Here is a 25,459-nt window from a genome sequence, read left to right as displayed (position 1 = left end):
TATAGCAACAAATTCATAATATCAATTATATTTGTTCAAGTTGGAGTGAATTGAACAGCTTATAGTTTAACAGGTGAAGAGTATTTGATTTTTTATTTCAAGAATTGACAAGAAAATTTCCTAGTTTTTGCCATGTTCTTAATTAATTAATTAAGAATTGACCAAGAAAATTTTCTAGTTTTTCCCATGTTCTCAATTAATTAATTAAGAATTGACCAAGAAAATTTTCTAGTTTTTCCCATGTTCTTAATTAATTAATTAAGAATTGACCAAGAAAATTTCCTAGTTTTTGCCATGTTCTTAATTAGTTAATTAATTTTATGATTTACAATTACGCAATATATATATATATATTTTTGGTGTGTTCGTAGGCTTAAATATTCATCCTTCTTGAAATTAAGGAGCCGGAGGAATAACAATGAACCCTTTGCCGCGGACTGTCGTCCATGTTTTGCAACAAAGTATGTAAATTTCTAATTGCAACGTACCAACCATTTTTCTTTCTCCTCTCTGTGGGCATGTGGTTCAGCTCTCGGTTAAGCTTTAACCAAAACCGAACCATGAACTCGTCCATGTCGTCGTCTTTTTATTGTTATTATTATTTAAAAGTCTTCTCTTTTGAAACCAATCCAGTGGATTTGGGTTCAACGGAGTTCAGTTCGGACTTCGATTATTGCTTTGGTTTTCTTAAGCTCTGACATTAATCTAGCTTTTTCTCTGTTATCGGTTGTTTTTTCTCTCTCGGGTAGTACTAAGATTAAGATTTTACAATTTTCTCAAATAGAGAGTATGTATTTCCAAAATTTAATTATATCAAATCTTACATGATGATAAAACGTAGAAGTGGTCTATATATAAAAAAAAATGTTTGAATTGATAGGATTTTAGTGATAAACTATCAAATTCTATATAGTTTTTATCTATGATAAAATCCTATTACAGGTGAGTAATGATATGATTTTAATTAATTAAGGGGAAAGAAAAGAAAATCTTGAAGAAAGGATTAATCTGTATCGAACTGCACTCGAGGGTGATTGGGATAATGCTCTATATATTTTGGACCGGAATCAATCATTGTTAAGTGCTTCAATAACGAGAGACAAGGAGACAGCTCTTCATATTGCTGCTGGAGCCAAGCACATTAATTTTGTGGAAGAGCTTGTAAGAAAAATGAGCAAAGAGGAAGTTGGTAAGAAAAACAGACATGGAAATACTGCCTTGTGCTTTGCTGCTGCTTCTGGAGTTGTAAGAATTGCTGAGCTGATGGTGGAGAAGAACGAGGATCTTCCACTTATTCGTGGCTTTGGGAATGTTACTCCTCTTTTCATGGCAGTCTCTTACAAATGTAAACCCATGGCTTTATATCTCTTGTCTGTCACTAAACTCACTGAGCTAACCTCCCAAGAAAAGATCGAGCTTCTTATTGCCACCATACATAGTGACTTTTTTGGTAAATCAACTTCTTCATTATCATACATATACACACAGAAAACCAAATCACACGTGTGGTTATCAAATTGATGAGATATTAACAGATTTATTTTTAACTTGTTCTTTACAGATATAAGTTTAGAAATCTTGGAACATGATACAACTTTGGCTACTAAGAACGACACAAAAAATAACAACGAGACAGCATTGCATGTCATGGCTAGAAAACCGTCAGCAATCGATAGTGGAGATCAGCTAAACTTTTGGAAAAACTGCATCAATTGTTAGTTTATACGCTTATCCTTTTAAATTATTCTTCATTTAATTTGTCAATTAATGGCATATAGACCAATTTATTTTGCTTCATCTTTGATTGCACAGCCGTGAAAGGAATCTCCAATAAAGAAGAAGAGATAATGAAGACATCAGCCCGTGAGTTAGTTGAATCATTATGGAAACATGTTGTATATGAGTTGCCAAAAAAGCAAATGCTGAACTTCATAAGGCATCCTTCAAGATTGCTTCATGATGCTGCGAGTGTAGGAAATGTTGAGTTTTTGGTTTTACTCATTCGTAGATATCCAGATATTGTATGGGAAGAAGACGATGATGGTAAAAGTATATTTCATGTAGCGGTTGAGAATCGACTTGAGGATGTGTTCAATCTAATATACGAGATTGGTGGCCTTAAGGACTTTTCTGCAAAATATAGAACAACTGTCAAAGGAAAATATAACATTCTACATTTGGCAGCAAAACTAGCTGCTCCAAACCATCTCAACAGAGTCTCAGGAGCAGCCCTTCAAATGCAACGTGAATTAATTTGGTATAAGGTAACTTAATTATCAATTCCTACACTTCAAACTATTTTACATGAGTACTACTATCAGAATTTGTGTCAGCTTCAGCTTAGACTTTTGAGACGGTTAATTTAGCACAAACTTTTGTTTTCTTATTCGCTTTCAAATTGAACAATGAAGGAAGTGGAAAAGATAGTTCTATCTTCCCAACTAGAGGCCAAATGTGATGATCATCTTAAGTTGACACCACGAGAGTTATTCACTATAGAGCATCAAGATCTTCGCAAAGATGGCGAGGCGTGGATGAGAAATACGGCAAACTCTTGCATGCTTGTTTCAACTTTAATTGCCACAGTTATATTTGCAGCAGCTTTCACAGTTCCTGGTGGTGATGATAGTGAAGGCACTCCTATATTTCGAAGGAAGTTTTGGTTCACTATATTTGTTATATCAGATGCAGTTGGTTTGATCTCTTCATCATCCTCTATTTTGGTGTTCTTGTCAATCCTAACTTCACGGTATGCCGAACACGATTTCTTGCACTCCTTGCCCTCTCGATTGCTTATTGGATTCACATCGTTGTTCGTCTCCATTGTGTGCATGGTGGTGGCGTTTAGCGCAACCTTCTTCATTCACTACCACAATAATGCAAATATGTGGGTTCCTACAATAGTGGCCACAACGACGATTGTTCCAGTTTGCTGCTTTTGCGTGCTTCAGTTTAAACTATGGGTGGATATATATTACAACACCTATTTGTCTAAATTTCTTTTTAGGCCTCGTCAACGTAAATTGTCCTTATCATCTCCCATTACTGCTTTTTTCTCATATACGACCATTACTAGCTCTTCCACTTTACCCTTAGCCAAGGCTATTGAGAATGAATCGTCTGAGCGTACAGATACTGTGCATCCCCACTTTACCCTTCGCTGAGTGCCTAGCATGCTGCAATGTTATCACTTTACTAATCAACCTTCTGTCACGGATACATAGTATTCTTTATTGTTATTACCACTTATAGTTAGTGATAATCTTATATTTTTCATCTATAAAGTGATAAAAAAAAGTAATATATCCTTCTATCATTACTAGTAAGAGTGATAGTTCCTACGATTATCTATTAGTTCTCTATAATTATCTATTAACGATAAAAAATTGTGTATTTCTATTATTAATAATCATCTATAGTCTTCGAACACATTGTCTATTCAAAAATATGCTTGAAAGATGTACTACTCGTCAATTTTTCTAAAAAATTGTTAATTTCAATAAACCAATCTTCTATTGGTAGAAGAGAGTGATTGATAACTATGATGTAGGGTTATATGAATAATCTTCTAGGGAACAGTTGATGTTGGATTGTATCAATAATGTAAATAATACACTATCAAACTATTAGGTTGGATTCAATTTCTTCCCACTTTTCAAGCTTATATATTTGTTTTTGTTTCTCTCCTCAATTTGATTCTATTGGTCACTATCATCATCAAACTTACTCATTTTACAAATACATATAATTAGTAATTTAATTAATATTATTATTTTACGGTTAAATAATTAAAACTTTTATTAATTAATTTTACAAATTTAATATAAATATAAACTATTTCCATAAAATACACCAAACCACTCTAAGAAGTTGATAAAGATATTAAAATGAATGTTTATATTACGGAAAAAACAAGAGTGAAATTTACAACTTCCTAACTTTCAACTTTAATTTTTTAAAAGTGTTACTCAATATCATTACTCTGTATGTAAAATTAAAATTTGTACATTGAAATTGATATTTTAAAGGTAAAATTATAAACTTTTGGTCATTCAAATTTCCATTAGTCCTATACTTTTAGGGGCCGTTTGGGGGAAGAGTTGGGTTATGGGGAGTTAGGGTTATGATAAACCTAGTGTTAAGATAAACCAAGGATTATAATAAGATGTGTTTGGGGGAAGGGTTATGGAGGAAGTGTTATGATAAGATTTGTTTGGGGGAAGGGTTATGAATAAAGTGTTATGATAATGTTGTGAAGAAGGATTGAGGAAAAGTTGAAGAAGGGTTAATAAGTGTTGAAGAAGGGTTAAAACTAGGGTTACATAAACCTTCCCCCAAACGGGGATTGGATTACATAACACTAACCCCCATAATCCAACCCTTCTCCCAAACGCCCCCTTAGTTTTCAAATTTAAATAATAGTTTTAAATGGTCGTCCCACTTTTTAAGTGTTACTTAGACTATTAAATGTTGATATGCAGTTTCTTAAATTCATTTGGTCGAAAATGATAGATATCTTGCTACTGTCCATCTCCTCTACTCTCCTCTTGAAGCAATTCGTCTCCTTCGTGAACGAAGCTAAGATTTTTGAGAATATCAACAACGACAACTTCAGACAATCTCTTTGGGCAAGCATTGAAAGCATCACCCAGATGTTTAATCTTCAGTATATCGATTATTATGGACTTCCCTAACGCATGGGTAGAAATTGATGGATATGAAGAAACAAAGACACAATCTTTCAACACTTGATCATCTCTAACTTTTGGACTAAAAGTGCCGATTATAAAGGCTCTCAGTAATGAAATAAATACCTTTCTTAATCACATGGTATATACGTCCAAGGAATTTGAATATTTACAACTTTGGCCATGAGCTTTTCATATTCTCGTACCTTCCCTTTCGTTTCCCCCTCGCAACTCACAAATTCAATTTTCTTACTGAAGAAGAAGCTTCAGTACTATACTGGCCATCTCTTTCTCTCTCTCCATTTTGTTTCTCTCTGAGCTTTTGTATGATGCAAATCTTCGTAAAGCTTCTTTTTTAGTGAAGTTTGCAGCAGGTTCAAGGATACGACAATGGCTTCCATTTCTCTAACTACCTCTCTCCTCGGTCTCATTTTCATTGCCATTTTCCCCAGCTTTACCTTTGCAGGCGACCCATATGTTTTTTATGACTTTCGAATCTCTTACATCACTGCTTCTCCTCTCGGCATTGCTCAACAGGTCTGTTTTTTTTTTTCCCACTTGTTTCATGCTGTGTACCACACTAGCTTCTGATTGGAACTGAGGATTTGTGGGTTGCTGTTTGTTTCTGCTTTCGATTTCGATTCCCTTTGTTTGGTAATCTATTGGTGGTTAGTTTCGTCCCAGATTTTGGTTTGGTGTTGTTGATTTTTCGCATGGATTTGGAACTTCCTGAGTTGTTGACTTGTGGATGTATTTATCCTTTTTTGGACTTGGGCGTTTCTTTTCAGTGATTTTTAAGATTAATGCCATCTCTAAAGTGATGGTTTGGGTGAACTTGTGTTTATAGATTTGTAAGTGAATCTTGAACTGATTTCAGAATCTTTGTTTTAGGACTGTCGTTTGATTAATTAACAGAGAATACTGCTGGAGAAAACAGATACTCGTTTCTCACTGTGATTTTAAATTTTATTCTTTCTGTGCCTCATTGATTTACTTTTATTGGTAGTTTTAAGACACCCTCGTTGTTCTTTAGGGCGATCTTCCTTTTCTATTTTATTTTATTTGAAAGGTTGCATCTTACTGCCTATGCTGGTGTCTTTTAATTGAATTCTTCTCTGATTCGATTGAATTTTCCTCTACTTGTAACTTTATATTGGCCCTTTTCACCACATTTTCACTTTGTTAGAGTTTGAAGTTTTGTAAATGTGAAATTGTTAATGCACATATGATTTTGAGTGAGTTAACCGAGTTCCTTAATAAATTCTTATTGTAGGTCATAGCAGTTAATGGGAAGTTTCCTGGTCCCTTCATCAATGCCACAACGAATAACAATGTGGCGGTTAATGTTCGGAATGATTTGGATGAAGATCTTCTTCTGACTTGGTAGGTTGCTTTTGGAAACTGCATACTTTTGTGTGCATCTTGCCCATGACAATGAATTTTGTGTTTAAGCATGCTTTCTATGTGATTGGAGATGGTTCGTTTTGACAGGCCTGGAATTCAAATGCGACGTAATTCATGGCAGGATGGTCTTCTTGGCACCAACTGTCCTATTCCTCCAAAGTGGAATTGGACTTATCAGTTTCAAGTGAAGGATCAAATTGGGAGCTTTTTCTATTTTCCATCTTTGAACTTTCAGAGGGCATCTGGTGGTTTTGGTCCTTTTATTCTCAATAACAGGGAAGTAATCCCAATTCCTTTTCCACAACCAGATGGGGACATTATAATGCTCATTGGTGATTGGTACACACAGAATCATAAGGTCAGTATCGAGAAGGATTTTTATGTTATGATGTGAATGAAAGTAAAATAACTAGCAGTTCAATTTTGTTCCCTCTCAGGCACTAAGGGCTACACTTGATGCCGGAAAGGACCTTGGAATACCTGATGGAGTTCTTATCAATGGAAAGGGACCTTATCAGTACAACTCAACTCTTGTTCGTGCAGGGATTGAGTACGAATCTGTTCCAGTGGACCCTGGTAATGTTCTATATAAGCTATCAAATTGTTGTAGTTTTTCTGACTCTACTCTCCCTTTTTCAGATTTTTTCCCCATCTCACATTGATATAGAATTTTGACTACATATCATTTTCATAAATCACCTTAAGTAGGGCTCTCTATCAGATTATTTATCACATTATAATATGCACAAAAGAAGACATGACTGACGAGGAACTTTTTGCTATTAAGATATGTTAAAACAAGTAGCCTTGTTCTTTTGAACATGTAGCAGTGAGCTTATATTGGAAGCACCGACAGGCTTTTGTCGCATGTGTGTTCTCCAGAATAGTAGTTTTCGACTTTAAGGTTTTTGATTGATGTTGACATTATGTGGTGCAGGTAAAACTTATCGGCTTCGTGTGCATAATGTTGGCATTTCAACTAGTTTGAACTTTAGAATCCAGAATCATAATCTGCTTCTAGTAGAAACTGAGGGACATTACACAGTTCAACAGAATTTCACAGATTTTGATATTCATGTTGGGCAGTCTTATTCGTTCTTGGTTACCATGGATCAGAATGCTAGCTCTGATTACTACATTGTTGCAAGTGCTAGGTTTGTGAATGGATCTACTTGGGAAAGGGTTACGGGAGTTGCCATCTTGCACTATTCTAATTCTAAAGGACCGGCAACAGGTCCTCTTCCTGACCCACCTAATGATACGTATGACAAAGAGAGATCCATGAACCAGGCGAGGAGTGTAAGGTATGTTCTTAACTTGCCAAACTTTTAGTTCCTACTGATCAGCTACTGATGAACATTAAAAGCTTTGCAAGAGGGTTGGTTACCTTTACAATGATGAACATTCAAATTTTTATGTTCTTAACTCGTTATACAATGCTGATTACTTTTACAATGAGCATTTGTTAGACCTCCAATAATATTTCAGTATAGTAGGAAAAATAAGAGGAAGTCACCCGTGTGAATGGGCTGAGTTGTAATAAGCTAGACTGTTACTTAGTCTGTTAGTTAGTAGGTCGGCGAGAGCATGTATAGATAAGTAGTTTGGCGGGAAAAGGATGTTATGTGTATTGAGAGGAAATTAATTGGCTTGTTACTTCTTGAGAGAGAGAAGAAAAAGAGTGACCTAGCCATTGAATTGAGTTTCACTCAATTCAATTATATTGTACTGATTCTATATTCATCAATAAAGCATAAAACAATTTCTACAAGTTCGGGATCTATCATCAGCATTGCAAGAAATGTTTTGAGGTTGGACAAAAGAACTTGGTTTGCCAACTATTTTGGTTTTAACTATTCTATGGTATGTAGCAATCTTGCACTTTTGGTGCAATGTCAAATTCCAGTATTTGCAAGTTTATCTGACATGGACATGTTTCTTCTTTACAGTGATATTATCTATATCTATCAAAGTCCAACTTTTTAGTGCTGTAATTGCCCAGATTGCTTTCCATTGGACCTTGTTACCAGAAGCCTTCTTCTTAGTTATTATTTATCACTTCAACATGTTTCTGGCTATGAATGTGTAACAAGTTACTCAATTGGCTTTGTTAGGCAAAATGTAACTGCAAGTGGAGCTCGTCCTAATCCTCAGGGATCGTTTCACTATGGTCAAATAACTGTAACACAAACATATCTATTGGAGAGTGCACCATTGGTAACAATAGGCGGGTCGCCTAGAGCTACCCTTAATGGTATCTCATTTGTCAATCCCGATATACCCATCAGGCTTGCTGACCAGAATAATGTGAAAGGAGCTTACAAGCTTGATTTTCCTGATAGGCCATTTAACCGGAGACCACATGCTGATAGATCAGTTCTTAATGCTTCATATAAAGGATTTATTGAGGTTGTATTTCAGAACAATGATACAACAATGCAGAGTTTTCATGTGAATGGTTATTCCTTCTTTGTTGCAGGGTGAATCCATTTCCATTAATGTTTTGGACATTCAACTTACATTTAATTATCATTCTTTTATTGAAACGTTTTTGAAATTTAAAAGATGCTTCTTCTCAGGATGGGCTACGGTGATTGGTCAGAAGACAAAAGAGGTTCCTACAATAAGTGGGATGCAATCAGCCGCTGTACAACACAGGTTGGTTTTGGTTTTTCCTTCTCTTCTACTATGAGAGTAATTTCTTTAAGGATCTTATTGAAGCCACAACCATTAATTTTATTTGAACTTCATCACGCCATAATGTTAAATGTTAATAAATGCTTAGGTTAAGTATTGTATTGTTTTTCCCCCCATTTCTATCAGTTTGGTTCCCATAGTTTATTTATTTTCTATTGGTATCTTTTTACTTTTATAATACTGGTGATTAGTTCATCTTATTCTTGAGTTAATAAGAGACAATGTGGTATCATTAGTGATTGATATGTCACTACGTTGTTGCTGTTGACACGCTGCCTTGTAGATGCCCATATCAAGATACGTTAATTGTGTGGACTATTTTAAAATGATGTTGAAATAGAGGCACTAAATCAAAAGTACACAAACTAGCCTTTGACTTGTGAGTATGAAATTAGGTTGGATCACTGAAAGCTCATTGTTTTTTCCCCCTTATACACAAAAGGTTCACTGTTATTTTAATTTATAGAATGTTCTACATGCTTAAAATTTGAGAAGTGAAGTAATTCAATAATTTACCCTTTAAAAATGAAAGCAAAATATTTTAAAAATAAATGAAATATAACTATATAGAAGTATGGATTTAGATATTTTTTTAATATCGTGTCATTTCATAAATTTGTTCTTATACCATTTTAGACTTTTAGTCTTTGTACTGTTAAATGGTTAATTTTCTTTCCTGTAATTTGAAAAGTTTACCAATACTCTTTTCTTTACATATCAATCTCTTTTGACACAAGCATCTAAGTTGTATCACGCCATTTCATTAAAATGACTCAATTTAAGTGCATGGATCAATGTATGAATGTATCATGAGCGGCAAGGTAGAAGAACTAAATATGCAATTTAACCAAATGTTAACCATACTTGCTACGCCATGTCTTAGAAGTCTTCTTTAGTTGTTTAGTCAACCTAGACGACTATTGAATATTGCCATGCCATGTAGTAGTGTTGATTTTGTTTCTTACAACTATTCTATTGTATTATTCGTGTCGTACTTTTAGGTTTATCCGGGGTCTTGGACTGCAATCCTCATTTCGCTCGATAATGTTGGAACATGGAATATAAGAGCAGAAAATCTGGATAAATGGTATTTGGGCCAAGAAACATACATGAAAATTATCAATCCTGAGGAGAATGGGGAAACTGAAATGGCTCCCCCTTCAAATGTTTTATATTGTGGTGCCCTACGGAGCCTACAGACGTAAGTAGCTTCAAACTTTGTTATAAACCCCTCCCCCAAAACCTCCATCCTACATTTTGCACTGTACTTTCCCTCAATGTCATTTTGATTCTCAGTTCATTTGTTTTCCTGTCAGGCAAAATCGACATAGTTCGGGAGGACCAAATTTCGCAGGGACGTGGAGATCTGGCAACATTTTACTCATGGCATTACTAGGTTTCATTCTCATTTTTTATTGAATTAGAGTTTTGATATGATTTTGTAGTAGGGTTCACTCTAATTGTGTGGGGTGAGATGATATTATTGAAATTGTATGTCATGTAGACGTATGTATAAATAGATATTTTTGTATCTTATGTTCATGTAGTAGAGACTTCATTTGATCTTTAATATCGGTGAATTTTCACTTCTTCACTTCTTCACATTTTCGAGATTAAGATTAACACATAGTTATGTGAAATTGATCCTTCTTTATTGAACTTGCAATGTTAGAAGTAAGTCATTTGGCCAACTTTTCTATAATACCAGATATGGTCGCAATAATGTAATTTTTTTACGACATGGAAGATATAATCTTTATGATGTTTGCAGTAGGATTGAATATTGAACTGTTGGTTCAAGATTTATGATTGACCCAATGAAAAGGTAAGTATTGAAAATGCTAAACCAAATGCTTTCTTTATTTTCTTCTTTTGAGATAAATATTGATGGACCCAATGAAAAAGTAATTGAACCAGAGTTTGTTTTTGATGTTATTTCCCACTAAACATGTTCTTCAAGTCTCTTTTTATTTTTTATTTTTTCTTGTTCGACAAAAGGGATATTTTTATTTTCGAATTATTGATATTCCAAGTTTCTTTTGACCTCGACAAACATAAGAGAGTTGAGGTTTGAACAAGATAGATTATTTTAACTTGTTGAATTATGTTTAATTTGGCTAACACTTTAGTTATAACGGTATTTTTAGGCTTTTTTTTAACTCCAGCCCTAGAATTTGACGTGATTGTTCTTTCATCGTGGTTGCTCACATGATGTCTAAGAAAAGGTATTAATAAATTTTAGTACTACATAATCTAAAAATAATAGATTATAGATCTAATAAGCTTTTACAAGACACTGTATACAAAGATAATTTTGGGATTCTGGAATCAGTTTGATTGATATTTACTTCTAAACTGTGAAATGGATCGCAACAATGAAGAGTTTTATCAGGCAAGGAGAAAGTTCATATTATGTAATCAACCAATAATAATTAACAAATGAGAATTGTTAACTGTTCTTTATGATTGATTTTCAAAAGATTCTTCATTTAGTCCTTGGTAATGGCAAGATATTTAAGAAATAAAAGCTGTTTTATTCGTGTTTTGATGATCAAGTTTTGTATGTTTCGTAACAGAATTTTCAACTATTGTGGGATAGCTTTTTGATATGATTTGGTCACTCTTCTTCAACTTTTACACAATTTAGGTAGAGTTTATGTAAACTAAGGGTTCATTTGATAAATCACGGAAGGTTGCATCTTTTCAAGAGGTTTTGATGAAGACGTCGACTAGTTGTTGATGAGATGGTACGTATCAAACTAGTAAAAATTCAAGAGTCATTTTCTTGCTTACAAAGTGACAATCCAATTGTATGTGTTGGGTATCGTTACCTTGTAAAGTGTAGTCTAATTATGCAACAATATTTCTACAAGAAGTGTCCAAATTTATCTCATCAACATGTGATAAGTAGTTTGTCCTATTCTTTAAAATTAACGATATTAAATAGTGTTCTGGAGATTTTGACCGTAATATTTTCGGACATCCAAAGCAAGTCTATTGCTAATATAAGCTTGCAATTTAATTTATAATCCAAAGATTTTTTTTTAAATCTTATATATATATATATTTAATTTATAAAGTAATTAATAAACTAAAAAAAGAGAACTTAGTAAAAATCAAAGTTAGACTAAACAAAAGTAAAAAAAAAAAAAAAAAAAAAAACCTAAGACAAAAAAAAGAAAAAAAAAAGAAAAAAAGAAGAAGAAGTAATTTTCGCATTTTGTTTTTAAAATGAAAGATATTTATCCAAACCAAAATTAAAAAAAGAAAAGAAAAGAGAAAGAAAACCCTAGCTTCCTCCACTACTTAAACCCCTCTCCTCAATTCAAACCCATTCCTCTGCTCTTCTCTCTGTTTCGCCGCGCTGCTCACTCACTCTTTTCTTTCTCGTTTACTAAAATGAGACCTCCTCGAGGTGCAAGAAACACCCACTTCTTTCGCTTCTTTTATTTTCAATTTATTTGTACATGGCTTTTCAACAAAACCCTTCTTGCTAACCCTGAAGAGTAATGTTCATTTATTTGTGTTTGCTTCTCAATCTGCTTCTATACACTTCGATTTTTTGACGGTACCTTTTTCACTTCATATCGTTATGTGGGTCAATAGTTTTGAATGAGTTGACATATTTGCAGGCCGTGGTGGTGGTGGTGGTGGATTTAGGGGCAGGGGTGATGGAGGAAGGGGTAGAGGCAGAGGCGGTGGCGGTGGAGGCAGAGGTGGTGGTGGAGGAAGAGGTATGAGCCGCGGTGGTGGTCGCGGAGGAGGAAGAGGCCGTGGTGGAGGAAGAGGAGGTGGTATGAAAGGTGGGAGCAAAGTTGTCGTTGAACCCCATAGACATGAAGGGATTTTCATAGCCAAGGGTAAAGAAGATGCCCTTGTCACCAAGAATATGGTCGTTGGTGAATCTGTCTATAACGAGAAGAGAATAGCCGTACAGGTGATTTGCTTCCAACTCTTAATCTGCCTTTGACATGTTTGTTTGTTTATTTCGATCCTACTCTTACACAGTCTGAGGCAAACCATACCTTTCGAAAATTCGGAGATAAGTCTTTGATATATTCTAGTTGGCAACAATGATTTCAAATTGTTTTGGGTGTTTCTGGAACATCTAGTTAGTGCTTGTAAATTCTTTTGACTCTTTGTTGAAGGGAATCATTAACGAATAGTTTATTGTTATAACCTAAATTTATGCAATTTTGGCAAGTTTGCAGCTCTATACTTTACTAAATGCTTTATATATACCGTTATTTCAGAATGAAGATGGAACAAAAGTTGAATACAGAGTTTGGAATCCATTCAGGTCGAAGTTGGCAGCCGCTGTTCTTGGCGGTGTTGATGACATATGGATTGTATGTGCCTCTTACCCCCGATTTTGATGTTCTTATCTCTCGTCTCCTCGTTTTAAAATGTACTTTTTTTTTAAAATTATTTTTGTTATGTTTGAACTGTAGAAACCTGGTGCTCGAGTGTTATATCTTGGTGCTGCGTCTGGGACTACTGTATCTCATGTCTCTGATGTTGTTGGCCCTGTAAGTAGTTAGTTATAGAGTATATGTAGTAGTATTTTATAAAATGATGGTGCGCTTAACTGTTGCTTTGGTTTGCAGACTGGTATTGTGTATGCCGTGGAATTCTCTCATAGAAGTGGCAGAGATTTGGTCAACATGGCAAAGAAGCGCACTAATGTTATACCCATCATTGAAGATGCCAGACACCCAGCCAAGTACCGGATGTTGGTTGGCATGGTGGATGTAATATTTTCTGATGTTGCTCAGCCAGATCAGGTTCACCTCTTTTGCTTCTTCTGGATGGTCTTATTATTTCTGTATGTTAGAAGCGCCACTTTTGTTGAAACTGATGGCATGGCTCTATGATTTTTTTGAAAGTATGTACTTACCGTTATTTTTCCTTTTATCTGATTAATCTTCTTGGAAGTGGTAGGTGCGATGCAATTCACTTTTAGGCTATTGTTTTCAACTCTGTTGTTTTTTATATAATTGGATTTGTTGTTTATCTTTTGTAATTTTCTTTAGGGTTTTTACTCTTGGCTCGAAGCTTTTTTTTTTCCCCTTTTGTCGTTTTCCCATTGGTATAGTTAGTTGAGTTACTGGGCTTTCGTGTTGGAAGTTCTTTTCTTCCTCTTCCCTTTTGTCTTCTGTCTTTCATTTTCTCTTAAGCTGTTTTTCTTATAAAAAAATACTATATATCTTGGGTTTTTTTTTTTCAAATTCCTTTGGGTTCAAATTATTAAGCATATGACGAAATACTCGGATTCCCCTTCAAGACTTCTTGAATGATGCAACTTTCGAGTGTCCGATGCTTCCAGAAAGCTCACCTCTCTATTTCTTCATTGATTATTTCTGAATTATATTTTCCTCATACTTCTCACCGTGTTTTCCTTTCTCAATTTTGTTTTTCATTGTTTTATAATGTATTCCAAATAGATGCTATCAAACCAATCAAGCATTCTTGTTTATGTTATAGATCCCTTACCCCTTCTGATCGGATTGGAGATTTTAAGTTACATTTCATTCTTCCTACTACTTTCATTGAAGTTCTTTTTTTGTTATTCTTATTTTTTTTTCATTGCCATTTCATTGTTGGTTGGATTGGAAACATCTGTTTTTTAGTCAGTAATTTTTTCCCCATTTATTGTTCTCTCAGCATTTATAGCAATTGATTCTGAATTTGAGTCTTCAATACTACTCATAAGACCATTATTCTCACCTGTACATTAGGACATTTTCATACTCACATCTGCCATCGTATACCTCTTTTTGGGTATGTTCGAAAGCCATGATCTTTACTAATTATTTTTGGAATCAGATGATGAATCTAATTATATCAACCACTCTGTGGGTTATTCAAGATGTGGTCTCTTTCTATAAGACCTAATCTGTCTAAATCTTCCCTCTTTATAAAACATTTCATAGTTTTCCAACTATTATATTGTTCTTACTTTATGCATCATTATTTATTTGCGACAGTGATCTACTTTGGATCTTATTATATGGTAAGTTCAGATCTGGAGGCTTAGATTCTCTATGTAGGTTCTTTATTACTTATTTGTTGTTTAGTTATGTGATTGTACTACATACCTATTTATTTATTCTCTAACCAATTGCAGTTATGATCAATACTATCACTTAGTAATTTGATCATTCATATTTTTGGTCATCCTGCAAGTATTGTTCAAATGGGCATTATGCTATTTATCTGCCCACGTTTTTACATTTTAGGCTCTTTCTATTTGCTAAGCATGTGATGAATTACTCGGATTCCCCTTCAAGACATTTAGAGTGATGCACAACCCGAGTATCTGATGCAACCAAGTACATCATGTTTTGATATAACCCTTCATTGGTTACCAAATTTGGATTTTGGCTGGGCAAATTCTTTTTTGACTTGAACTTCTAGTGTTTTCTTATGCGTTTAAGCCTCCCTTCAATGCAGGCGAGAATTTTGGCTCTTAATGCCTCATATTTTCTAAAAGCCGGTGGTCATTTTGTTATATCAATCAAGGTGAGTCACAGTCAACTTTTTGGTAAAAGTGAAAGATGGTATAGTATAACCCATACACCCAAAGATGATTTGTTTTATATTTAACTTTGTAGGCCAACTGCATAGACTCTACCGTTCCAGCAGAGGCAGTGTTTGCAAGTGAGGTGAATAAGTTGAAAGCAGATCAATTCAAACCGACTGAGCAAGTAACTCTTGAACCATTCGAGCGAGATCATGCCTGTGTTGTCGGTATTTATCGGGCGCCAAAGAAACAAAAGGCTGTTGCCTAGTTTACACAATAGGATTTGGTTAAGTTTGTTTGTTATCCATCGTCTAGTAGTTTATGGTTCTCTTATATAGGTTGTAAGCTAGGCCATGTTGAAGAAAGTTTTGTTTAATTTTCATTTTTGTGGAGACTGATGATAATCGGTTAACGGGGATGTCTGCTCTTTGTTTTGCTTTGTTATATCTTAGATATGTGTAATTTGGATGCTGGCATTTTACTCGGAGCTTACACCTTATGGGGTTGTATTTGTTAAATTATTATTGTTGTTTTTCCAGAGAATTTGTTTTGGATTTTGGTTCAGAATTCAAATGCTTACTAAACTTTTTTAGAAACTGGACCATGAAAGTTTTTTAGAGGGAAGGATTTGAACTGAACTTTCTCTGCCAAAAAAATGCGAATTCTTTAGAAAAAGAAAAAGGAAAAGAAAAAGAAGACCACATGGAGTGTTACAAATTTGCTTTTCTTTTCCCAATAACTTCGTTAGAAATGAGTATTTTTGTTGGAAAATATGATAAACATAGGGTTGGTTTTCAAAGATAACAAATGAACAAGATAGATACTAGGCTACCTATACTAATATCATATTGGGTGGTTAATTATATTAACTAAGTGTATATAAAATAGTATATGAATATTTATTGCAAGTATCGTAAAACCTTACAGCTGATAGGTTGACATTACATTTTAAATGTAATTAAAGCATCTCCATTTTTATAGCTCATTGCGAAGGTGCACCATGTCCAATCTTTATTTAGAAATATTATTTACATGGAAATCATATTAATAAATAAAATGAAAAATGAAAAATGACATTGGATTGGGCCCAAAAAGAGAGCCCACAAATTGAAAGAAGAAGAACCAAAGTTGTTCCCTCGTGTGATCCGTTTTCATAGTTTTACACATTTTGATTTGAGTTTGAGTGTTCCTTCCAAAACAACAATGCCAATGCTCTCCATTTCCCCATTCTTCCTTCTCATTCCTCTCTTCTTCTTCTTTCTCACACATCTCTCCAACCCCAATGCCACCGCCGTCGCCGCCGCCGCCGACTTCCTGAAGCTCCCCCTTCTTCACAAACCCCCCTTCTCCTCCCCTTCCCAATCCCTCTCCTCCGACACCCACCGCCTCTCCCTCCTCTTCTCTCGCCCCAACCCCACTCTTAAATCCCCTCTCATCTCCGGCGCCTCCACCGGCTCCGGCCAATACTTCGTCGACATCCGCCTCGGTACCCCTCCCCAAAGCCTCCTTCTTGTCGCCGATACCGGCAGTGACCTCGTCTGGGTCAAATGCTCCGCCTGCCGCAACTGCTCTCACCACCCTCCTTCCTCCGCCTTCTTCCCCCGCCATTCCTCCTCCTTCTCCCCTTTCCACTGCTTCGACCCCCACTGCCGTCTCCTCCCCCATGCTCCTCCCCATCACTGTAACCACACGCTCCTCCACTCCCCTTGCCGCTTCCTCTACTCCTACGCCGATGGCTCCCTCTCCTCCGGCTTCTTCTCCAAAGAAACCACCACATTGAAGACGCTCTCCGGGTCCGAAATCCATCTTAAAGGCCTCTCGTTTGGCTGCGGATTTCGGATCTCCGGTCCCAGCGTTTCGGGGGCTCAGTTCAATGGTGCACGTGGCGTCATGGGATTGGGTAGAGGCTCCATTTCCTTCTCTTCTCAACTCGGCCGCCGATTCGGCAACAAATTTTCTTACTGTCTTATGGATTACACTCTCTCTCCGCCACCCACCAGCTTCTTAATGATCGGCGGCGGCCTCCACAGCCTCCCTGTCAACAATGCCACAAAAATCAGCTACACCCCTTTGCAGATTAACCCTCTTTCCCCCACATTCTACTACATTACCATCAACAGCATCACCATCGACGGCGTGAAATTACCCATCAACCCCGCCGTTTGGGAAATCGACGAACAGGGAAACGGCGGCACGGTGGTGGATTCAGGGACAACACTAACCTACCTAACGAAGACAGCGTACGAGGAGGTGCTGAAGTCAGTAAGACGGCGAGTGAAACTACCAAATGCGGCCGAGTTGACACCGGGGTTCGATCTATGCGTAAACGCGTCGGGAGAGTCGCGGCGGCCGAGTCTGCCACGACTGAGATTCCGACTGGGAGGTGGGGCGGTGTTTGCTCCGCCGCCGAGGAACTATTTTCTGGAAACGGAGGAGGGAGTGATGTGTTTGGCGATCCGAGCGGTGGAATCGGGGAATGGGTTTTCGGTGATTGGAAATCTGATGCAGCAAGGATTCTTGTTGGAGTTCGATAAGGAGGAATCGAGGCTGGGTTTTACAAGGCGGGGCTGTGGGCTTCCATGACGAACGTCATCAACTTTGGAAGTTTGTTGCTTTATTTTTGTTAACTCGACTCACTGAGTTTGGAACTCGCAATCAATTAATTTTCGATTTGGTTAAATTATTATTATTATCATCATCATCATTATTATTATTAAAAAAGAGGTTTTTAAATTTTTAATAATAATAAGTTTGTACTTTGGATTGGATTCTCTTTTGTATACTACAAAAAGTCATTGATTTTTGGACATTGTGTTTTATTTGTCTACTTCTGATTTGTATCACACCATCCTTTTCCCCCCAACTTCACTTATATTTATATAATCATAATTTTATTTCTATTACACCTTTACTCACAATTTGTGTTTAGTAAATTTTTATCATTAAACAATTAATTTATATGCAACGGTAAGAAATAATGCAGTTTGCTTTTGTTTTATAAAACTAGCGGAGTTTTCTAAATATCATTCAAACAATATTTTTCAATCCATTTCGGGTGAGTCTGGTCTCTAAATTTTAGAGTTTGTACTTGAAAAAGCAATAAGTTATGATACTAAATTTGCATAAAAATTATAATGTAATTGGGATTTGAGTGTTAAAATGCGTGAGTAATAAAAGACGGAATGAAAGTGGGATCATGAAGGATGAAAACAGCGCCAAAGAGAATTGGATTGAAATCTTTCGGAACAAAATGAGAGTTTTTGTATTACAAATTAGATCCCAATTGCTCAAATCGAACATAAGTTTTGGATCATATTACATTACAAACTCATCTCGTTATAGGTCACCAAACACTCGAAAAAAGTTAAGTTTTATTACATACAAAGTAGATTTAATAATTTTTAAAATGTTGAATATATAGAGATCTATACACTTTTTTTGAACGGAAAGAATTGGCTTGAATAATAGAATTCGAAAAGAATACATGTCTTGATGCACATGTTGCTTATTGTTATTAGGGAAAAAAAAAGGTTCAATTACATCTCTAAATTTAGAAATTGTCTAGACAAAATTTCGTATTATCACACTTTTACAAGTATATCAATTAATATATTTCTTTAAACTTTAGTTCTAAACAAAAATAGAACTTGAAGGGGATAGTTACATGAAACTAGATTAATTATATTTATAATATAATTATTATTATAAGTCCATGATTTCCCTGCATCTTATACACTTGCGACATCATCATCCTTGCTCATCACCTAACGAAGAATTGTTCCAAGTTAAACTTGGAAAATGCATTTAGTTGGTATAGATAATAACAAATCACATAGATGACATAAAAATTGTTTCAAGCTAAACACACTTAACTTTGAAGTTTCGAATCACCTAAAAGAAATATGCATCTTGTTGGTATATTTAATATATAACTTTTAATTCTTTTAAGCTTTTTTTAACTTTACTTCTATTCCTTCAGGATCCCTCTCATTCAGATGCGATACCGATTCATTCATAAACACCTTCTAAACTTAGAGCGTTACAATTATATTATGCAACAAGTCATCGTAAATATTATGTAATTAGTTATTCAATTTTAAACAATTTTCATTTTTCAAGGTATCCTTATTATTCCAAAGACTTTTCTTTTTTGAGTATCATTCAATATTATTGAGTTGTAGATGAAAAAAGAAAAAGGCAATGGGTGTGAGTATCATTGAGTACTATTGAGACGTAGATGGGAGAAAATATCTCATCAAATTATTCATTTTGAGAAAGCTAAATGTTAGAGAATTATTTTACTTTCTTTTTCTTTTCTCTTGTTTTTTTTTGTTATATTTTTCAACATGCACAATTTAAATCTAGACCACACAATCACATTGTACAAATTAAAATATCTTTTTTTTTTAATGTGTATATATAAGTATGTACATATAGATATACAAACTTAAGGATTTAGGGAAGAAATCTTGAAATACTATATGGTTTGATGAATAAATTAATCATATGGTAATTAACCAATACTAGTTTTTGAAATGAACTATCTGTAGAAGCTTCTTATTTACCATGTAGGAAATTGTTACTCTATATATATAACAATTAAGAATTTAAGTGAGGAATCAAATCTTTTATTCGATATCATATTTGAGAGATAAAGAAGAGAATTGGGATTCAAAATCAAATGCTAGAAAAGAATATCAGAATGAGTGCGTCACTCGTTAGATTTTTTTTTTTTGATTGTTTTTCATATGTATTGTTTATAATATAATATCTTAGTTTTTTATGTTTGATTAATTGAAAGACGTTTTTATATTGTTTCAACAATGATTTGTGTGTTTGCATTTTCAGTCTTCTAATAAAATATAATATTAATTGCTATTATTTAAGGATTTAGATTAGAGCAATTATGAATGTATGCATGATAGTTAGGTAGGGTTTGTTTAGAAGTCATTAAAGAAGGATCACTAATGCATTTGTTATTAAAAGTTAGACAAATCATGTTATAGGTTTTATAATTATGGGCAAAATTAAAAGAGTTAATTGAGCTCGAGTGAGTCATATGAATAAATTTATTACCTTGACTTATGACATTGTATGCATGACTATTTTGGATCGTGAAGTAAATCCACAACATAGATCTAATTGATAAAGTTAAATGGTTGATTTGTTTATTCCGTGAGAATAATACAATCCAAAATTCTCATAGATGGAACATATTTAGATTCTTGCGATAATGTAAGATACTTCGCTCTCTAGAAAAAATCTCAATCATACATCATACAATTCTCTTGTGGAAGACATCTCGAGAGTTTTAGATGTTCTTTTAGAATATGAATTTTCTGAATTTATATTTGCTTTTTAATCTTTTTTTACCTTTCATAATTTAATTTTTTTATATAGGTGTATGTATTGCTTGTGTGTATATCACTCTTCTTTTTTAGTATATTTTATAATAATTAAAATTAAATAATGTCCACCATTCATATAATCCATTTTTTATTATATCATAGTTGTGTTTATTTTGTTTTAGAAAAATATTTAAAGCAAGGTTAACATTTAAGAAATCTTAAATTAAAATATATTATTTTATTGAGAGAAATAACATAAACTATATTAATTTAAAAATAAATGTGTATAAATAAAGACAAATATATATGTTATATATGTCTAAATTATATTATATAAAAGCATTTTTTTAAACATTATATAATTTAAGATATTTTTAAGTAGATAAATCATACCAAACAAAAAAGATATATGAGACATATGTAATTTTGGGCATATAAGGATTCTAATTTTTTTCATTCACAAAAATAGACAACTAATCTCTCACATACCTGAGTTGATATTCATATTGCAAATGAAGTTTTCTTTGAGCGCATAGCAAATGCCCAATACGTATATTGACTAAGAAGTTTGTGATTTAAATCCCCCTACCTCCTATTATACTAAAAAAAAAATAAGGACAAAGTGGTGGAGAAGTCACAGGGAAGCATACCTAATGCCGATCGATAAAGGAAATCAAATTGCCTTAGATGGTAGGCTGCGCAATAGTTGGTCAAGATCAATTTTCCTACCAAACGGCCACAAAACCAATTACGATCGATTTAGTAAATGTTCAAATCGATCTCGATTGTCGAAGAGTGCAAACTAACCATTCGTCGATTGTTTTTATTCTTTATTATTAATTTATGGAAAATGTTAGGTTTGAATTTTTTCAGTTTAATCATACATACTCATACATAGAAGATTAAGTAAACAATAAATAGAAATATTAATGTGCAATTATTGGAGGCCAATCAACAACAAAGGGAAAAAGCTAGGGAAGACGTCCAACTGCACCAAAAAAACCCATATATTTAAGTTATTATTGATTGAACCCAAAAATTTAAGTTGATGGATGTATAAAAGAAAAATTTAATTTTATATTATCAAACAATCACCCTCACTCTTGTGGGATTGTGTAATATATATGTAGAAATCCCAAACAAGTGAAAAACAATAATTATTGAGGAGGAAAAACATTGCAATTATTGGATTACCTACATGTTCTATTATCACGTTAAACTAATCACGTTAAACTAACAATTAATCCAAAATATAAAAATTTAAGTTGATATAGACGAATATATATAAATTCAATATTATATTATTTAACACACATCAACAAAGTATGACAAAGGTGATGGACTTTACTTTGCTGCAAAATATGTGCAAATTAGGGAGGTTTACTTTACAGTTGCCCCTTAATCTCTGTCACAATAAATAATGAGTGTGATCGACTTTTGCTTTAAGAGTTTGACACATTATTGATGAATCAAATATGTTAATAAATAAAGCTGAAAAGTCATATATATATATATATAATGAAACTAAATCTTTTCATCATTAGTATATAAAGAGGATTTAGAATTGAATCCAAACAAATTATATTGGAATTAGACTATCGAAATCAAACAAATCAAAGAGAAAACAACTCTATATTGATACGAAATAAAAACAATAAAGTTCATGGTATATCATTTACCCGTACTTTTTGTAAGTATACATTGACTAATATACCGAAAATAAAGTATATTAATTAACTAATATATATGCCAAAGATAAATTATATCATGATACATAATTAATTTTTATATTTCCAATAAATTGTAAATAAGTTATTTTCAAATATAGAAAAATAAATAAAAATATTTAAAAAATATAACAAAATGATACACTATTATTTATTAGTAGTAGACATTATTTGACCAATTTTGGAAGTAGGAGTCGAGAAGTAGAAATTTGTGAACTCCACTTTTTGTTTGATCCAAAAAATTCATGAGTCTTACTACTAAAAAAACATCGATTCTATATTCTATTACACTTAATTAACAATAACTCCTTACTATTCACTATTCAACTCTTACTCCAAATATGTTAGATAAAGTATTGTATCATTAATAGACACTAATAGATATCTATAAATATGTATCTCTATATCATTGATAAATATTAATATTTTTGTTAAATAATCACTTACAAATAAACATACATTTTTTCTTTTTAATTTGTTCCCATTGCAATGTTGGTATATGTTTGAAATGGTTGGGAAGCTTCCCTAGGAAACATGAGGAGAAACGAATCCATAAATGTGTCCAATAGATAGGTTCGGAGTGGCATTTATTGTTGAAAATTAACCCAACAAGAAAAGAAAGGACTCTCAAATGTTAATATTTATGTACCCAATATAATCAAACATACATTGTGTTAAATAAATAAATAACAAAAAGAGGATGAAAACCCATAACCCACTTGCCATATTGTTTTAAATAATCTTTGTAGCTGTCTCCTTTTCTGTCTACTACATTTCATGTGACTTACATTATAATGTACCATCAATCTTATCCTATCCTATACACCAAAACAACACACATATATATACAACACACACACACATACGTATATTTCGAAAGTTTTCTAATTTCTATTTGTTTTCCCATGTTCAATATTATACAATATTTTATCGTTCAATACTTAGCCAAATTCAAAAACAAAAATAAATTTTTTTTACAGAAAAATTGTCAAAAATGGTAAATTTTACAAAATATTTACAAAATATAGCAAAATTTCAAATTCTATCAATACTAAATATTAATAGACATTGATATGCTTCTATCAATTAAATTATAGAAATTTATCGATTTCTATTATTCATAGAATTTAAAATTTTGATATAGTTTGTATATAATTTAATTTAATTTACTATATTTAAAAAACGATAAAGGTAGCAACTCGGCTAATTTCTTTTTTGTTAGAAAAAAAGAAATAGTTTCACTTCCCTACTTTTGTGAAAGAATGTGAACTTTTAAACTCTTATTATCATTTAATTAAACCTTTTTAACTTTAAATAGGTTGCAAAGATTAATACTTTCAATTAATAAGTTTTTATGTTTTTGAAAATTATTATAGGAAAGGTATGAACTCTTTTGCACATTTTGTTGCTAGGGTTATTGTAATTTTTATCACTTGGTTTAATTTTGAGTGTGATTTGGTAGGAATTAATTTTGTGTGATTAATTAATCTTTGTACAATAATGATCAACACGACATCGAGAAAATATTGAAGTTAGAAATACTATTATTTGAGGAACACAAAAAAGGACCAAAACTAGCTACTAGATATAATAACATTAGCAAGTTATAATCACCCTAGCTCATTAGTTAGTATATGAATCCTTTTTTGTGTATTAAAAGGGTTGGAAAAAATATGAATTTATATCAAAAATTGGATCAATATTTAAATTCTAAAATTAATTTTATAAGTCAATGAATTGAGATATTTTTCTTTCGAATTTTTATTAATTGATTATTATTATTATACTTTTCATTTTTATATATGGTTTGAGATAGAATGGTGTTATTAATTATCGAAACTTAATAAAGGGTGGGTGACATATATTAGTGTTAACGGACAAATGTACTTTATGCCAAACAAATAATAATTCAATGAGAATAGATAATAACAATCAATTGGGGGACATGGAAAATATAAATACAATATCTAAAAGGCATCCCTATAACTTCTTATTTTGTTTATTAAAAACATTTGGAGGAGGAAATTGTTTTATAAATATAGTAAAATTTTATACTTTATTAGGTGATAAAATAATGATAGACATTTACCCATGTGTATTAAGCATTTATCTACGATAGATGATGGTAGTAGTCTAGTTATTAGTGTTCCTATCGATATCTATCAATAATATTTTGTTATATTTAAAAGCAACTCTAACTTTTATGGTTTTTTTTTTAAACTTTATGTGTGTAGTAAGATTTATAGTAGGATCCATTTTAAGAAAATTGGTCACTATAATATAGTGATGATAAAGTAAGAAGCTATTGAAATAAAGTTATAAAAATTATACAAGCCTATGGCTATTTCTGTGTGAAATTTGATATAAATAAAAAGCTAAGGAAATGTGATAAGTATTGAATAGATGACTAATCCGATTGGCGTTAGGGTTAGTACGATAGATACAATCATCTCTAATGCACACAAGTTATAAAAAACGAGAATAGAATATGTTATATGATATAAGAAAAAAAAGGTTATTAAATTTCATATGCTTAAAAAGGAATGGATGGTTAATAATTATCGTATAAAAACATATGTGAAAAGGACATGGTAAAAAGGAAACGGAGAAATTGTGGGTATGGCCATGGGGTGTGAAAATCATGAAGTGTGTTTATCGTGAAGATCGACTAAAAGTAAAAGAGAGACAGTCATGTCCTTTAGCTTTACAACTCCAAAATCTCAAGAAAAATGTTCATATGCGATTCTTCTCCATTACAGTTGGTATTCTATTTACCCATTATATACCCAAACAAAAGTGGGGGAGCTAGTTTGAAGAATAATTTTGTGGTATAAAAAGCTTTGGTTCTCATCTCTGAATTAATTTGTGTCTCTTGACAGCTGTGTTGTTCAATCTCCTACTACGTGGTTGTTGTATTGATAAAAAGTAATATATATGGATACTATGGGGTACGTGAAACAAAGAAGGATATGAAATGTGGGTTTAAAAACTGAATTAATGACAGAAAAGCTTAAAATTTAAAAAGTTGGATGATGAATTAGGAGACAAAGTGTACGATTGAAAATGCCAAAA

At 33.1% G+C, this 25,459-nt stretch overlaps 3 protein-coding genes and 2 non-coding genes across 10 annotated transcripts; all 5 read left to right on the top strand.

Moving 5' to 3' along the window:
* The first annotated feature begins 371 nt into the window (after positions 1–371).
* LOC103504615 (monocopper oxidase-like protein SKS1) lies at positions 372–10,383 on the top strand. 6 transcript variants are annotated; one of them, XM_051089738.1, is made up of 13 exons: positions 372–461; positions 974–1,450; positions 1,562–1,714; positions 1,813–2,264; positions 5,962–6,071; positions 6,180–6,450; positions 6,530–6,668; positions 7,030–7,396; positions 8,207–8,346; positions 8,435–8,501; positions 8,672–8,750; positions 9,791–9,990; positions 10,106–10,383. In XM_051089738.1, the coding sequence occupies exons 1-13, from the start codon at positions 419–421 to the stop codon at positions 10,206–10,208; spliced, it is 2,601 nt and encodes an 866-aa protein (XP_050945695.1). In that variant the 5' UTR covers positions 372–418; the 3' UTR covers positions 10,209–10,383. The 6 variants fall into 6 exon arrangements, 5 of the variants coding, with proteins under 5 accessions (XP_050945695.1, XP_050945694.1, XP_008467210.1 ...); XR_007823509.1 differs by lacking the exon at positions 10,106–10,383 and having other exon boundaries at positions 8,435–8,572; positions 9,791–9,861; XM_051089737.1 differs by having other exon boundaries at positions 8,207–8,572.
* Positions 10,384–12,053: 1,670 nt separating this feature from the next.
* On the top strand, positions 12,054–15,830 carry LOC103504613 (rRNA 2'-O-methyltransferase fibrillarin 1-like). Its single transcript, XM_008468987.3, has 7 exons — positions 12,054–12,204; positions 12,422–12,726; positions 13,043–13,138; positions 13,241–13,318; positions 13,397–13,573; positions 15,243–15,311; positions 15,404–15,830. The coding sequence occupies exons 1-7, from the start codon at positions 12,189–12,191 to the stop codon at positions 15,578–15,580; spliced, it is 918 nt and encodes a 305-aa protein (XP_008467209.1). The 5' UTR covers positions 12,054–12,188; the 3' UTR covers positions 15,581–15,830.
* On the top strand, positions 14,039–14,110 carry LOC127151090 (small nucleolar RNA snoR60). The gene has a single exon (XR_007823828.1). It is a non-coding gene; the product is annotated as a small nucleolar RNA snoR60 (small nucleolar RNA).
* On the top strand, positions 15,045–15,116 carry LOC127151089 (small nucleolar RNA snoR60). The gene has a single exon (XR_007823827.1). It is a non-coding gene; the product is annotated as a small nucleolar RNA snoR60 (small nucleolar RNA).
* Positions 15,831–16,269: 439 nt separating the features above from the next.
* LOC103504612 (aspartyl protease family protein 2) lies at positions 16,270–18,119 on the top strand. Its single transcript, XM_008468986.3, has one exon. The coding sequence runs from the start codon at positions 16,516–16,518 to the stop codon at positions 17,893–17,895; it is 1,380 nt and encodes a 459-aa protein (XP_008467208.1). The 5' UTR covers positions 16,270–16,515; the 3' UTR covers positions 17,896–18,119.
* Positions 18,120–25,459: the final 7,340 nt, after the last annotated feature.

The sequence above is a fragment of the Cucumis melo genome, chromosome 9 (genome assembly GCF_025177605.1).
Source record: "Cucumis melo cultivar AY chromosome 9, USDA_Cmelo_AY_1.0, whole genome shotgun sequence".
Taxonomy (NCBI): Eukaryota; Viridiplantae; Streptophyta; class Magnoliopsida; order Cucurbitales; family Cucurbitaceae; genus Cucumis; species Cucumis melo.
The sequence above is the reverse complement of the archived record's forward strand: the minus strand, read 5'-3'. Positions and strand labels throughout refer to the sequence as shown.

Coding starts and splice junctions, on each gene's coding strand:
- LOC103504615 (XM_051089737.1), top strand. CDS start 419: ATGAACCCTTTGCCGCGGACTGTCGTCCATGTTTTGCAACAAA. Junction 6,072..6,179: donor GAAGATCTTCTTCTGACTTG/GTAGGTTGCTTT, acceptor TCGTTTTGACAG/GCCTGGAATTCAAATGCGAC. Junction 8,573..8,671: donor TATTCCTTCTTTGTTGCAGG/GTGAATCCATTT, acceptor GCTTCTTCTCAG/GATGGGCTACGGTGATTGGT.
- LOC103504612 (XM_008468986.3), top strand. CDS start 16,516: ATGCCAATGCTCTCCATTTCCCCATTCTTCCTTCTCATTCCTCTCTTC.
- LOC103504613 (XM_008468987.3), top strand. Junction 13,319..13,396: donor TCTCTGATGTTGTTGGCCCT/GTAAGTAGTTAG, acceptor TTTGGTTTGCAG/ACTGGTATTGTGTATGCCGT. Junction 15,312..15,403: donor ATTTTGTTATATCAATCAAG/GTGAGTCACAGT, acceptor TTAACTTTGTAG/GCCAACTGCATAGACTCTAC.